Raw genomic sequence first — 16,217 nt, 5'->3', positions numbered from 1 at the left:
CCTGATCCCAGGGAAATACCACCGAACCTTCCAACGGAAAATCCGGCAGCACCTCCCCTAAGGGTAGGACTTACCAAAAATTACCTGCACTGAAAACACACTTCAAAAAAATTCATCCCCTTATTCCTCCCACATTACTACAAATTGATTCCACAAATTTCAGCACTTCAAAATAAAAAAACAACAGCAGCAACCCAGTGCATAAATAACAACTACACGTCCAATACAGTATACAGAGCATTATACAGATAAATGTAAAATTTATAAAATGACAGATAAAGAAGCAATACAAGATAGAGAGGAAAAAGGGAAAAAAATACTTCTTGGACTTTCGGCAATGAACTGAGACGTTGGGCTCACCCCGGACAATCAACGTCTCCAACCTGGACCTAGGGGAACGGAATTTAAGAGTGTGAGATGCTAATCATCTCAGTGAGTGACCCTATCTACTGTACACCTGATGTGATTCCGCCCGAGCCCGCTCAACCGATAACCCGCTGGGGTGCTGACTCGACACGGATGAAGACTAGGCCAATCACAAGAGCTCAAATTAAGAGATTTAAGGGCAACCTGGGAGTATTTATACAGAGGGTAATCAATCTCAACAGAGCTTGTCCATACTTGAAGATACAAAGCCTATTCGAAGCATCCAAGTGGTGGAAGCCGATACGGACCCGGGTGACGGTTTTGGTACATTTTTGGAGTCCGGGAAGCATGAAATGGTTCCAATGCTTTATGGGTTCAATACATATGCCTAAGAGGTCATGGAATCAAGTTAAAGTAGCCTCAAATGCAATCAAAAAGGGCTTGTACAGACAGCTTCAACAATTTGGCCGAATTTGCTGTATTGCTTGCTGGCTTTACTGTATTTTACTGTATTAGCCTTTTCTTATTTTTCCAAGCATGGACAACGTATGGGCCTTCATATTCAGTTTATTTGGCATCCTACAAAGCATCTAGAAGCTGATTTGGAGCTCAATTTGGTCAAAGATTGGTCAAAGTCAACTTAGTCAAAAAGCTAGTATTATAGTTTCCTAATTTGATTCTACTTTTTGTTTTAGGAAATTACCATTACTTTTTAGTTTTTATTTATTTATTTTCTGGAAAAATAAGTTTAGGAAAGTTATTATTTTATTATTTTCATTGTAAATTAATTAATTCCTAATTCAAAATAAAGGAATTAATTAATCCAAATTAGATTAGGAAAGGAGTGAGAATTTCGGCCACCATAGAACTCTTTATTGTGTGGGCTGTTTTACCTAGGGTTTTTAGGGTTTACTTTGTTTCTTTCAAAGCCTATTTAAAGGCTTATTTTTCATTAATAATAAAAACTTTAAACTTTGATTTGATTGAGAAAATACTTGTGAGATTAATTATCTCTTCGTTATTTAAGAACACCTAAAACACCATTAGAGAATTGGTTGTTTTAGCTTGACTTATCAATAGGTTTTCCATCCCCTATTGTGGCGTCTACATTATACCAAGGTTTCTAACCACAGGTTGGTTAGGGGTTGAGGTCCATTCCATTAGAACTTGAACTTAATTAAAGATCCGGGCTAATATAATACGGGTTTAGGAGCAGGTCGTTCTAGGTTCGTATCATTTGGTATCAGAGATAAATTTTGTTCAGGTTTGATCTATCTTTATTTGCTTTATTTGTTTTTGTGTTATTCTGCAATTTTAGCATTAGGTTAAGGTTGCTTCTATCATCATACACGTTCTGCATCTTAAAAAAAAAAAAAAAAAAATCATTCCTAGTTGAATTAGGATTTCCTAGTTTTATCGTATTTTTGTTTCCTAGTTTGTTGGTTGTTTTTTATCATTGTTCTTGTTAATTTGGTTTTTGTTGATTTTTCTTTGCTGTTTTAGTCTTAAATATTTGCATTCATATATTCAAAAAAAAAAAAAAAAAGAAAACAAGAAAAAAAAAAAAAAAGAAGTTTGCGGCAACATTTTAAAAAAAAAAAAAAACTGCACATTTTGTTTATTTGGAGGTCACGAGTTTGGTGTTTGTTTTGGAGTTGGAATTGCAATTTTGATAATTATTCTTTCTACTGCAGTTGTTTGTGTTCTGTGAGTGAAAACAAAAAAAAAAAAAAAAAAAAAAAAAAAAAAAAGAAGAAAGAAGAGGTAAAGCCGAATAAAAAAAAAAAATATTTCAGTTTGTTGGAGTTTGATTTGTTTGCTGGAAATTTGTTGGAGCTGCTGGTTTTTGATTATTTATTCAATATTTGAGTTGCTGGGAAATTATTTTTGCTGCTGGATATTTGGATTTTGGGTGTTTAAATTTTTTGGATTAAAATTAGTTAAAGGAATTGATACAAAACTTGAATTACAAGAACAACAACCAACACTTTTCTATATTTTTGTTCTCTTTGATTCTTGTTCATATTTGAATTTCTTTTTCTGGAATTTTATTCTTGAACTCATAATCTACTACCATCTGGTGCAGTTTTCAAAAATTCCAACGTTTTCCCATTATTTTGTGTTTTCTTGTCTAGAAAGCCAAAAAATTAGGATTTGTTGGATTCTTTCGGTATTGCCTACTTTTTGCTACTGTGTTGTTGATAAGTTTAATTAAACCATACTAGTGATCTAATTGCTGTTTTTGTGGGTGTTTTAATTAGAACTTTGAGATAATTCATTGAGTGGAAAAAGGCAAGAGTGTGTGAGCTTAAAAGAGGGTAAAAGCCGAAACTAGTGTGCAAACACGAGTGTTGAGACCTTGTTTGAGTGAAACACGTGAGGGAGTGAATATTGTGAGGATTTATTTTATTTTTGTAGTATTTTACTAACATGGCAGATTCTAGAATAAGAAGAGGGGATCCACCCTTGAGGATCAATGAGGAAGAGTCCATAGCATTTCATGGCGATGACCGAGCTACCGGAAGTGGAGATCAAGTGGACTTGAGAACTATTTTGGAATCAATACAGCGGATGAGTGCTCAATTTGAGCATGTAAACCAAAGAGTGGGAAGATTAGAAGCCTCACAAGGAAGGCCGAATACAAGAAATAGGCAAGAATTCCATGGAGGACGAGGCCGAGGACGAGGAGGTCGCGAGAGGCCGAGAGAGGAATTTGATGAGGAGCCATTGGACGGTGACTTTAAGGAAGGTATGGACGAAACCTTTGCTGTCCAAGATAGAGCTGGCCGTGGGAGATATAGGAGGGAGGATACAGATGAAGATTTGGGAAATATCAAGGTTAATATCCCACCTTTTATGGGTAAAAGTGATCCTGAAGCTTATTTGGAGTGGGAAGAGAAAATGGAGATGATTTTTGACTGCCACAACTATTCGGAAGGTAAGAAGGTGAAGATGGCAGCAATGGAGTTTGGCCATTATGCACTCCAATGGTGGATAAATGAGCAAAGCACCAGAAGGAGGGTTGGTGAAGACTTAATTACAACATGGCGACAAATGAAAGGAGTCATGAGGAAGCGGTTTGTGCCATCCCATTACCAAAGGTTGCTGCATCAAAGGCTTCAATCTTTGTCTCAAGGAAGTAGGTCCGTGGAGGATTATTACAAAGAGATGGAGATGTTAATGATGAGGTTAAACATGAGGGAGGATAGAGAGGCAACAATGGCAAGATTTCTTGGAGGGTTAAACCGTGACATTGCCAACCAACTTGAATTACAACAATACTTGGAATTGGAGGAGATGTTGCATGTAGCCATTAAACTTGAGAACCAATTCAAGAGGAGGGGTGTTAGTACACGGTTTGGAGGAGTTTCTAGCAGTGGAAGGACAAGTTCAAGTGGCTGGAAAAACAATTCCACTTATGAAAACAAGTTGAGGCCGAAATTAGGAGAAGAATCAACCAACCGGCCAAGAAGGGAGGTCAAGACCGAATCTGTCCAAGCACTTAGAGGTGAGATAAAATCTGATCCTAAACCTCAAAAATCTAGAGAAATAATTTGTTTTAAGTGCCAAGGAAGAGGACACATATCCAGCCAATGCCCAAATAGAAGAATCATGGTATTAAAGGGTGATGGTGAGCTGGAATCCGCAAGTGAAGAAAGTGGAGCTGAAACCGAGCAAGAGGAGGGTTGTAATGAAGATGAAACCGAACCTGTAGATACATCTAATGTTGAGTTGAGCTTGGTTTTAAGGAGAGTACTTGCTGTCTACAAAGATGAAGAGCAGATACAAAGAGAAAACATCTTCCACAGTCGCTGCGAAATACAAGGTAAAATTTGTAGCATGATTATAGATAGTGGGAGTTGTACTAATGTGATAAGTAATCTTGTAGTTGATAAATTAGGCTTGAAAACAATTAAACATCCAGAACCTTATAGATTACAATGGCTTAATGATGGTGGTGAAATAAAAGTGAATAAACAAGCCAAAGTAAAATTTAATATAGGTAGATATGAGGATGTAGTTTTATGTGATATTGTACCTATGATTGCTGGACATATACTATTAGGTAGGCCATGGCAATTTGATAAAGATGCTACTCATTTTGGTCGAGAAAATAGTATTGTTTTCAGGTTTAAAGGGAAGAAGATCAAGCTGGAACCATTATCTCCTAAAGAGGTTTACAAGGACCAATTACAAATGCAACAAAGGAGAGAAGCCGAAAAGCTCAAGGAAAAAGCAAGCATGGCACCAACGGCTTCACCATCCATTCAAGAAGGTAAGATTGAGGTTGCTGGCCAAGGTAAGGTTTCTAAGGTTCATATTGAGTGGAAAGACCAAGAAAAAGCCGAGAGAGAGGTGAGAAAAGAGAGCAAACCCGAGAGCATAAAAAAACTGGAAATTTCCGCCAATGAGAGCCAAACCGAGGAAGGAAAAAGAAAAGAAAGAAAAGAGAGGAAAAACCAGAATTTTTATTTGAGTTTAGGGGATATTAATAAGGTTATTGAGTGTAAGAAACCTTTGCTGGTCATCATTTATAAAGAAAATTATTTTAACGATCAAACTAACTTTGAAGAACTTGAATTTCCAAGTTCAATGATTTCTTTTTTGAAGGAATTTGGAGATGTCTTCCCAAATGAAATTCCAAGTGGACTACCATCCAATCAAGAGGGAAAAGGTGAGCTTGCTGTCCAAGGTAAGTCTTCTAATACTCAGGTTGTGTGGAAAAATTTTAATAAAACCAAGAGTGAAAAATTTGGTGCAAAAGCCGAGAGTGAGGAAGGTGAGATGGCCGTGAGTGAGAAAGGAAAAGGAAGACAAGAAAGGAAAAATATAAATTTTTATCTGAGCTTTGGTGATGTTAATAAAGTAATTATGAATAAGAAATCATTGCTGACCATGAACTTTAAAGATACTTATTTAAAGATGTCTTTATTGCATAGAACTTTATCTGCATTGTTGAGAGCTTTACTTAGTGGTAATTTGAAAATTTGGAAAATATTGTTTGCTAACTTTAAAAAGTGTAATTTTTACCATAACGAGCATGTATTTCTAGATTTTGTTATAATAGTGTTTGATCCAGGAGAATTGGTTTGGTTGCATTTACGAAAGGAATGGTTTCCTAAACAAAGAAAGTCAAAGCTCATGCCGCCTATGGATGGACTTTTTCAAGTTTTGGAGCCGAATAACAAGAATGCCTACAAGCTTGATTTACCGGGTGAGTATAACATGAGTGCTGCATTTAATGTTGCTGATTTAACTCCTTTTTCTGCAGGTGATGATCTTGATTTGAGGACAAATCCTTTTCAAGAGGAGGGGAATGATGTGATTCCGCCCGAGCCCGCTCAACCGATAACCCGCTGGGGTGCTGACTCGACACGGATGAAGACTAGGCCAATCACAAGAGCTCAAATTAAGAGATTTAAGGGCAACCTGGGAGTATTTATACAGAGGGTAATCAATCTCAACAGAGATTGTCCATACTTGAAGATACAAAGCCTATTCGAAGCATCCAAGTGGTGGAAGCCGATACGGACCCGGGTGACGGTTTTGGTACATTTTTGGAGTCCGGGAAGCATGAAATGGTTCCAATGCTTTATGGGTTCAATACATATGCCTAAGAGGTCATGGAATCAAGTTAAAGCAGCCTCAAATGCAATCAAAAAGGGCTTGTACGGACAGCTTCAACAATTTGGCCGAATTTGCTGTATTGCTTGCTGGCTTTACTGTATTTTACTGTATTAGCCTTTTCTTATTTTTCCAAGCATGGACAACGTATGGGCCTTCATATTCAGTTTATTTGGCATCCTACAAAGCATCTAGAAGCTGATTTGGAGCTCAATTTGGTCAAAGATTGGTCAAAGTCAACTTAGTCAAAAAGCTAGTATTATAGTTTCCTAATTTGATTCTACTTTTTGTTTTAGGAAATTACCATTACTTTTTAGTTTTTATTTATTTATTTTCTGGAAAAATAAGTTTAGGAAAGTTATTATTTTATTATTTTCATTGTAAATTAATTAATTCCTAATTCAAAATAAAGGAATTAATTAATCCAAATTAGATTAGGAAAGGAGTGAGAATTTCGGCCACCATAGAACTCTTTATTGTGTGGGCTGTTTTACCTAGGGTTTTTAGGGTTTACTTTGTTTCTTTCAAAGCCTATTTAAAGGCTTATTTTTCATTAATAATAAAAACTTTAAACTTTGATTTGATTGAGAAAATACTTGTGAGATTAATTATCTCTTCGTTCTTTAAAAACACCTAAAACACCATTAGAGAATTGGTTGTTTTAGCTTGACTTATCAATAGGTTTTCCATCCCCTATTGTGGCGTCTACATTATACCAAGGTTTCTAACCACAGGTTGGTTAGGGGTTGAGGTCCATTCCATTAGAACTTGAACTTAATTAAAGATCCGGGCTAATATAATACGGGTTTAGGAGCAGGTCGTCCTAGGTTCGTATCAACACCTTTAATATTAATAATATATCAAATAAAGGGATTTAATAAATTAATACCAAATAATTAAATAAATAAACATTTGAAGTAACAATTTCTCTCAAAACCCTCATTATTCACTCTGTTGGAAATGTTCCCCTTTTAAAACATTTTCACAAAACCCGATATTCGTACTTTCCAAAAACCAAGGGACCAAATAATTTAACAAACAACAAATAAATAAATAAATACCCCAGATATAAATAAACTGCAATAATTTATAATAAATAATTTTGTACTCTTTGGGGTTTGAAACTTTATTTGAAAATTACACTTGACAATTACACCTGACTTGACGCACCACACCATATACCAGTGATGCCCTCCGATACCCAGCGTCCTGAGCACCGACTGGCGGGGGGGTTAAAGAGAGAAACTTGCAAACGGCACTTCGGCGTCTCGACAGTACCACTGCTGAAACCATCATCCCGGCCAAGGAGGGGGGCGGCTGTGCGTGATAACAAACTTGCCTGCCCACGGTCCAATGGCAACTCACGGGTGAAATAATAATACTTGCGCGCTGAACCACATATACATATACCAGAACACCAATACTGTGTGAATGCGTCTAAAATAATTATTAAACCAACCGTACCGTTTTCCAAAATTACCGTGGGAAATACATTAAATTCTCACACTTACCATCCCACATATTTTTATTTAACAAATCGGTACGAACCATCGATAACAAACAAACCACAACTTTCTCGAAATACGAGATGCAACCATAAAAATACCACGGGCATAATTTATAAAATTTAAACAAATATTTTCATAAAATATTTAACCCAATTATGCCCGAAAATAATACTTAAAACCACGTACGATTATTACCGAAATATACTTTGCTCATGCATAATAAATAAATTAAACCACAATAAAATCATAACCAAATTGTACCACATGAGCATAATTTAAATACCAATTAAACATAATTAATTGCCCAAAAATGATATAAAATCTAGCACAATCAATTACTGAAAATACTTGCTCATGTGTAACAAATACCATTTAATCACAATGAAATAATAATCGGAAATTTCTAATGACCCCAAAAATTCCATTTAGCACCAACGGGTAAATATATATAAAATAATATTTTTCCCGATTATTTAAAGTACACCACATGAGCATCAATTACAGATATCAATTTAATACCACATAAATACAATTAATTACCCCAAAAACATTTTCAAAGGTGGGTCACTCACCTGGAGCACGCAATTCAACCATGATCCACCATGGGATCAATTCCACGACTCACCGGTGCTCCTAGAATACAATTCACACATAGTCAAATAAATTAATATTTTAATCGGGTAAATAATACCCGGTACCCGGGGGGTCAAACACAAACGTTATCCAAAATAGGTGAATAATATACCGAATTGAAGCTTGAGCGACGAGGATTACAAATCCGGTCTCCATCGACCCCAATTCCGCCGGAGGTGGCCGGAATTTGGCCGGAAAGCTTCGGTCGGATTTAAACTTGAGGGATCTCTCAAACGGTGGGGATTTTGGGAAATCTAACCCCAGAAATGGACTCAGAGGGGTCGAAAATGGTGGGATAGAGGTATATGTCGGGCTGGGTTGGTCAGAAACGGCGAGAATCGCTGGAAAAACATAACTGGCCGCCGCCGGCTTCACCGGCCTGATCTGGGCGCGTCCAGCGGCGACTGGCCGGGAAATTTGAAGGTCGAGGTCGCGAGGAGATGGGCTACACCGGTGGCAGGCGCGTGTGGCATTCCGGCGACTGAAATCCAACCAAGCGGTTGGTCAAAGAGAGAGTCAAATGAGAGAGAAAGAGAGAGAAAAAGTCTGCGTTTTGTCTCTGTCGGGCTCGGGGAAGAAGAAGGGAAGGAAAGGAAAAGAGAGGGAAGGGTGTTTTCCCACGTGGGGAAAAGAAAAGAAAAAGAAAAAGAAAAAAGAAAAGAAAAGGAAAAGAAAAAGAAAAAGAAAAAGGAAAATAAAAATAATTAAATAATTAAATAAAAAATATTATTATTTAAAATAATAATAAAAATAATTTGATATTACACATGGTTGACATGTGACTTCTCAACATGGTGACACATGGTCACCTTCATTAAGTCACACGTGGCACATCGTTACGCGTTTAAAAATAATATTAAAATAATACAGTGTTTGAAAAAACTCTACAGGTCCACAACCTTCAAATCACATGTCCAAATCGGACGTGCTGCTAGTCTACGGACTCGTATCGACGAGCACTTCACAACCATGCATGAGTCAAAGCTCAACCTTGCATGAATAAAAAGTCAACTCCGGCACCCCTTGGACAGTTTGGACCTCAACTTGTTTTGCCCATAACTTTCAAACCGTAGCTCTGTTTTCAACGTGCTACTAGTTTTCGAGCTCATGCCAACGTATACTTCGTAACGGTACCTCAGTCAACCTAGAATTCCAACCGGAACAAAAAGTCAACTTTTGACCCCTGGTCAACGGTCAAAGTCAACAGTCAACCTCGGTCAACGTGCAAAAATTCCAACATGGTTCGGGACGGGGTGTTACAGTTTCCCTGTGATCAGGGTTTATCTAGGGTTTCGGTGAAAAATTTTGGACGGATCCTGACAATCAATTTCTATTTCAAATCTTATTTCCTTTTCTCATACATCTTGATAAAAGCAAAAAACAACTATTGATGCATATTTTGGAAAAAAAAATTAAATTGAAAAAACATGGAAGCTATTAAGTAAAATTTTCTTATTATGTATGGTAAATGTTTATATATATTATTTATTTATTTTTACAAGTTTAATCAAATATTAAATTATATATTCAATGGGTCCTACATGATTTTTTTTTTAAATTATTATCTTTTGTATTTAGCAAATTTATTCATTTAAATACTAGCCCAAGTTGGGACGGAATATATATTTTTTATTTGGTAAAACTATTAATTTATCGAATATTCATTATCAAGGTTTTATTATGTTCCTAACAAACAAAACTGTATATGTATAGACAAGACTTCTTTAGCTAGAGAAGATATGATTTTATTAGATTAGGAATTCTTATGTTGCCAGTAATGGTTACCACAAATTTCTAAATATTTAAAACTAAATAATAACTAATAATGCAATATCCAAGCAATAAGTATTTACAATATAAGTATTTTGAATTTAATTAATATTAGGGTTGCATTTACAACATAAGTATTCTGAATTTAATTAAAATTAGGATTGTGAGATTTACCACTTACGTATTCTGGATTTAATTAAATTAGCATTCCCTCACAAAATAGGGACTCAATATATAATTCAAATTCCCAGAAAGAAATGAACATTGCAATAAACTAAATATAAACTACATAGTGATTCCCATAAAAACCAGATATAATTTTGTAATAACTTGTTTTTTAGCCAAAATTAAAAAAAATATATATATATATATATATAATCACTTGTTATATTTGCGTTTGAGTAAAACAAATAGAGAGATTTCTATCTCTGGCTCAGAGCTAGAGAATGATTCTTCAAATTTCTTGCTTAATAAATCAAACAGCTCGTCTAGAATCTCATATCCAAAATGCTGCTTTATCATTCCCTCCATGCAAGCTCTCATGGTAGATGATAACACTTTTGGTTGCGGCTTCTCTTGAGGGAGGCTCTTTAATATTTCTATTCTAAAACATCCATTTCGTTTCACGATTGCTTCCACTTGACTAAGCGATGCATTGAAAGTTGGTATGTTAAAGGAGTCAACTTTTTCTTCACTTATCATGCCCTGCAGTCTCAGGAAACAGAGTACAACATCATATAGAATATACATGTAAATCAAATGAACGTTACTCCTATATATCTTTGATATGATTTGTAAACTTTACATCCTACTTTTGTAACAAGTTTAACAAGATATTATTTTAACTATAAATAGTCCACTCCATACTTTCCAGTCTAGCATCCCAAACGAACCAGCCTTATAATTAGATTTGTGTAGTGTTGTGTTTTGAGAACATTTAGATTTCAAGAATCCATGCTGCTTAAAAATAGGGTGGCATTTAGTTACCTTTCGGGCCATGTCAACTAGGCTAGATCCCAAAAGATCTATTGTCATGTTCACAAAAGCTTCAGAATGAGACTTTCCATTAGGGCAACATGGAAGAATAAGGGCCATGAGTCCTCCATGAACAATCTCTTGTGCTCTTGCATTTAGAAACCTCTCCATGTCCTTCTCATATTGGGCTTCATAAGCTCTGAAAACCTCATCCGAAGAATTTGTATAGTGAATTCTCCCTTTGTTCCAAGCAGGAGAGCTCTTGTCCACCACCTCATTTGGCACTCTAGAGAGGATTTGGAGAGAAAATGAAGAATGAACAAAATGTAGAGAACCATTGGGAAATAAGCGACCGTGGAATGAACCGGGCATGCCCATTGCATAGTATCTTCTTTCTGGAGGAAGAGATGTGAAGAGCTGGTTGAAATCATTGGAGATTTGATCATTGAAGAAGACTTGGAACTCAGGAAGTTGTAAACTACTGCTTTGTCCTTGGCATTTTTTATACTTGAGCTCTATAGCATCAATAATGTTTTGCACTGCCAAGAATGTGTTTGGTCCAACTGAGCAACCCAAATCAGCTACTTGAAAGGCTTTTGTAGAAGAAAAGTCGTTGATTTCAAGTTTCTCAGCAATTGCCTTGTCTATTAGTTCTTTAGCACCCTCTATAGCTTTTCTCTACAGAGACCATACAATGTTGGATTATATAGTGACTTGTTCGTATAACTTACATATGTAGAAACTTCTCTTTTTTTTTTTCTTTTTTTTTTAAAGAAAAAAATTATTTAACTTCTAAAGAGTTTAATTCCACTTTACTTCGTTCTAATTGAACAAACACGACCAAAAATTGCGTACTTTACTTCATTCTAATCGAACAAATACGACCAACAAATTGTATGATTGGCTAGATTAGATTTTTTTTATTTTTAAAATCATTTATAATAATTTCCTCCATCTAATATTTCAAACTCACAACCTCTCTATCTAATATTTCAAATCCACAATGTTTTAAATAAGTATGAGTATGAGTATGAATGACTTACCAATTAAGTTAATTTCATTTCATAATTAGCTAGATTAGTCTAACAGATGTAAATTGATTAATAATGTGAGAACTAATTTTGTGATCATAGAGGTGAAAAAATACACGTGACAATTTGAATAGATATTTGAAAGACTAATAAACCGATCATAAATAAATAACCAAATAAAAACTGTAGTGACAGAGGTATAACTAAAGTACAAAAGTAAAAACAATTGTAACAGAGGGTCTAAATTTGTACATTTTAAACTGAAAGGTCAAACATGCAACTTTTCCAAAACAGAGGTAGTAGAGTATAACTAACCCTTTACTTTAATATTATTATATTAACATGTACATATGATATGTATATGCCAATATGTATACATAGAGTCCGACTTTTATAAAGGATCTACATTTAGTTCAATAATAGATGCTTGTTTAGACGCCAAAAAAATGCTTATTTTTAAGATGCATTATCAGTTGTAATCTAAATTTAAATCTAGAAACCTAGATAAAATTTGACAACCATTAGCATAGCTTGCTACTTACACACATTCTGATTTAACAAAATTGGGACTCCCTCATTATAAAATTCTTATATATGTGCTACCTGGAAGGTGGAGTTTCTGCTGTAGCCGTAGAGCCCTGAACCACCATTAGCTGCAAATCCGGCCAGTTCTGCCATCTTTCTCCTTCACTACCTATAGATATATCTGTTTTTCGTTTCTTTCATTTTATCAACAAGTAAGCAACCCAGGCTCCGTCTCTCTATATATGTATAGAGATAGAAAGAGAGACCAACAAAAAAAAAAAAAAAAAAAAAAGAAAAAAAGAAGAAGAAAACCATGAAGTTTGTGAAGTAGGCATGCATGTCGACATCTGCACAATTTATTTTGACAACGCACCTGTTTCTTAGCTTGTCTGTGACTCTCCCACCTGCGATGTATACTATACGACAACCTTTGATGAACTGTATATTCTGACAATTTCAGTTTGGTGGCTGTATTTATGTTTTGTAGTGATTAATAATTAATAGAAGAAAAAGATTTCTTTTTTATTTATTATTACTTTTATCACATCAATATTAACAGAGGGAAATTAAATGTATCCACAAATTTCCGAGAAAGAAATGAAATTCTCTTGGGTATGTGCGCGATTGACCATGGGACGAATCGCTTTGTCAAATCCAAACCAAGCAGCTAACACAAATTTATTCAGAATTACCCAAAAAAAAAAAAAAAAAGTTTGGCACCCAAGTGTATATGAAGGAAAGGAAGGAAGCTAACTATAGAAAACTACCTCCCAAACGTGGTTGTGTTTGCTGTTTGGTTTGGAATTGACAGATGGGTTTTGCCCATGGTCAAGACCACACACTCAAAATGGTAGTGCTACCATCGTACATCATCATTATTAGAGAAAAATATAAATAAAATAAAAATCTATTTCTCATTAGTTTAAATTTTTAGAATTAGTAGTATTTCAATTTGGTATAAGAATCAGAGATTTAATAGTTCATGGGTTCAGAACTCAGCAATTCTATCCAAAATAAAAAAATAAATGTAAGAACCCTGATAAGTTCAAAGAAGATGGACCTACATTTGATGAAGAATGTTAAAAAAAATATATAAATGAAATGAAAATCCACCTCCCATCAGTTTAAATTTTTGGGAATGTTAAAGAAAAATATAAATAAAATAAAAACCCACATCCTATCAGTTTAAATTTTTGAAATGAGAAAGAGTATTAGAGAAAAATATAAATGAAATGAAAATTCACTTTCTATCAGTTTAGATTTTTGAAATTAGTGGTATTTCAACTGTCGTTAGTTGATAGGGATCAGTATTATTTCAACTGTCCTTAGTTTATCAACCCGGTGAGGGTTTGCCTATATCTTCCACCAGCAAAACCCATTTCAGAAAAGTGGGATATCCTCCTACCTAATGGAACCTATGCTAAATGCTCAAAGTCTCGGGCAATGGAGACCTATGAAATTCCACAAGTTGTGGAATACTATCGTCAGTCTGCCATATTGCCATTCGAGCAGGTTTCGATGGTGTTGAAATCCACGTCGCACATGCATACCTCATTGACCAATTTTTAAAGGATGGTGCTAACGACCGCGTAGATGAGTATGGAGGATCGATCCAAAACCGTTGCAAATTTTAATGCAAGCGGTCGAAGCTGTAGTTGGTGCCGTTGGTGCTGAAAGAGTTGGTGTCAGAATTTCACCAGCAATTTTTTACAACGATGCTACTGACTCTGATCCACTAAGCCTTGGTTTGGCAACAAGCTCCAACTAAAGCTTGGTTCAAAACTTGGTAATCTCCATGTGACCTATCCAAGATTCAAAACTTCTGGTGTTAGAGAAAAAACCATTGAAGACCAAGAAGCAAAGCTTATGAGGACATTGAGGAATGCATATGAGGGAACGTTCATTGCTAGTGGCGGCTATACTCGGGAGCTTGGAATGAAATCTTTAGAAGAAGGTAAGGCAGATTTGATATCTTATGTCGTGTTTTTATCTCAAACCCGGATTTGGTTTTGCGATTTAAGCTCAACGCTCCGTTGAATAAGTATGATAGGGAGACTTTCTATTCAAAAGATCCTGTTGTTGGCTACACAAATTACCCTTTTCTCACCCATGGAAGTGATGGAGAATAAGAGGATTAGCATTCATGCCACTTGTACATGCATTCTGTTTAGAGGTTATATTAATAATATGATTTAGTTCACAAATATACAATGTGATTGTATTCATTGTATAGTTTGTTGTATAAGTAAATACTTTTTTTTTTTTTTTTTGAGAACTGAAAATATTATTGTTATTTTGTTTTTATTTTTAAGCTATTTTGCTAGCAACAATCGATAAATATCCAATCTCCTGACCACTAATCTGCTAATTCTAGCATTCATGTGAAATTGACTTCGAAGCTTCAGTTCCTTGTTTTACATTTTCTTTTTGCTTGTCTCATTGTTTGGCTTTTTGCGAGAGTGATGTTTTAACCACTACTCCCACTTAAATTATGTCAATATTAATGGATTATTTCTTTATTCGCATGCTCTCTTCTTCTCTGTCACAACCACTACACCATAATGATAATTATAATATTATTGTGTAGTGATTTTTATGATTATTTGATTTTGTTTGTTATGATTATTTTTATATAAAAATTCAAAACAGAATAAAAAATTCAAGGAGTGTTGCTCGTGCAAATGTATTCCGAATATAAAAAACCATTGTAGCCATATATTTTGGTAAAACAAACCTTTCAAATAATCATGACCTTATTTTACATTAGATATATTTCCAATCACTATAACATATTAATTAGAAAAAGATAGCATTTAGGATGTGTCTCCTCACACAAAAATAAATAAATAAATAAAAATAAAATGGCACACATCCTGGTCATACCGTATCCCCAGCCAGAGCATTTGCTACGAACCTTAGATCTAAGTAACCAGCTAGCTCCTAGAGGTTTAACCATAACCATCTTGGTCACAACCAAAATCCTTCCTCTTCTTCAACCTCTTCTTTCTCTCCACTTTTCTGTCAAAACCCTTGTCTTCCCCTTCCTTTCTCGCCCCGACATCCCCACCGAGATCGAAAATATGCAAGAACTTCCCCTGAATTTATCCCCAATTATATCATTTGCCTTCGCTGACTCTATAATCCTCTTCTCCTATGGTTTAAATCCCATAATCCTTCAACTACCCCAGCAGTCATAATTCCAGTATCTTGTTCAGTAATTGGACAAACCATTTGGCATGCCATCTCAGGCGTCAAACATATAGGATTCTCCCTTGGAATACTCTTGGTTTGCTTAAATGGTGGAACTTCTTAGAAAATGGACATACATATAATAAGGACTAGCTGTGGATTGATTCTTAACACTTTGACAAAGAGAAGCCTTGGGCCATGACTAAGTTTGGGCTCTTGGGCCTTTAAATTCCATTGAAAATAACCCATTGGGCTATTCTAAGAAAAGTGGGTCTTGCTCCATAACCGAAAGAGGCTTGCTCGAGTGGTTGGAATCGTGCCACATGGATAGATCTGTAGTATTTGTTGGGTTTGGAAGTCAAATAGCATTGAGAAAGAACCAACCGAATGCATTGGCTGATGCATCTGGTGCATTGGAGATGAGTGGTGTTCAATTTATTTGGGCAATCAAAAACCCAATGAAAGGAGTACATGCCGATGTAAACGGGTATAGTATGATTCCTGATGGATTAGTAATCAATAAACGATCGTAAAACACCGTGGCATTGGATGATACTTGAGTCCTTTTGGATAGAATTCGGCTCTTGAAGCAATC

The 16,217-nt window shown here is 35.4% G+C and overlaps 1 protein-coding gene and 1 pseudogene across 1 annotated transcript; one reads left to right on the top strand and one right to left on the bottom strand.

The window, feature by feature from the left end:
* Nucleotides 1–10,137: 10,137 nt before the first annotated feature.
* On the bottom strand, nt 10,138–12,686 carry LOC107418636 (loganic acid O-methyltransferase-like). Its single transcript, XM_016027336.3, has 3 exons — nt 12,512–12,686; nt 10,890–11,555; nt 10,138–10,607 (listed from the first exon to the last, which is right to left on the bottom strand). The coding sequence occupies exons 1-3, from the start codon at nt 12,584–12,586 to the stop codon at nt 10,281–10,283; spliced, it is 1,068 nt and encodes a 355-aa protein (XP_015882822.3). The 5' UTR covers nt 12,587–12,686; the 3' UTR covers nt 10,138–10,280.
* Nucleotides 12,687–13,030: 344 nt separating this feature from the next.
* Nucleotides 13,031–14,628, top strand: LOC107418635 (12-oxophytodienoate reductase 3-like; annotated as a pseudogene).
* The last annotated feature ends 1,589 nt before the right edge of the window (nt 14,629–16,217 follow it).

This window comes from Ziziphus jujuba, chromosome 2, assembly GCF_031755915.1.
Source record: "Ziziphus jujuba cultivar Dongzao chromosome 2, ASM3175591v1".
In the NCBI taxonomy this organism is placed as follows: domain Eukaryota; kingdom Viridiplantae; phylum Streptophyta; class Magnoliopsida; order Rosales; family Rhamnaceae; genus Ziziphus; species Ziziphus jujuba.
Note: the sequence above shows the minus strand (reverse complement) of the source record. Positions and strands in the feature narration are given on the sequence as shown.

What these genes read in the sequence shown, in the direction of transcription:
- LOC107418636 (XM_016027336.3), bottom strand. Translation starts at nt 12,586, where the DNA reads ATGGCAGAACTGGCCGGATTTGCAGCTAATGGTGGTTCAGGGCTCTAC. An exon ending in GCAGAAACTCCACCTTCCAG is followed by an intron (nt 11,556 to 12,511) that starts GTAGCACATATA and finishes TGGTCTCTGTAG; the next exon opens with AGAAAAGCTATAGAGGGTGC. An exon ending in TAGTTGACATGGCCCGAAAG is followed by an intron (nt 10,608 to 10,889) that starts GTAACTAAATGC and finishes CTGAGACTGCAG; the next exon opens with GGCATGATAAGTGAAGAAAA.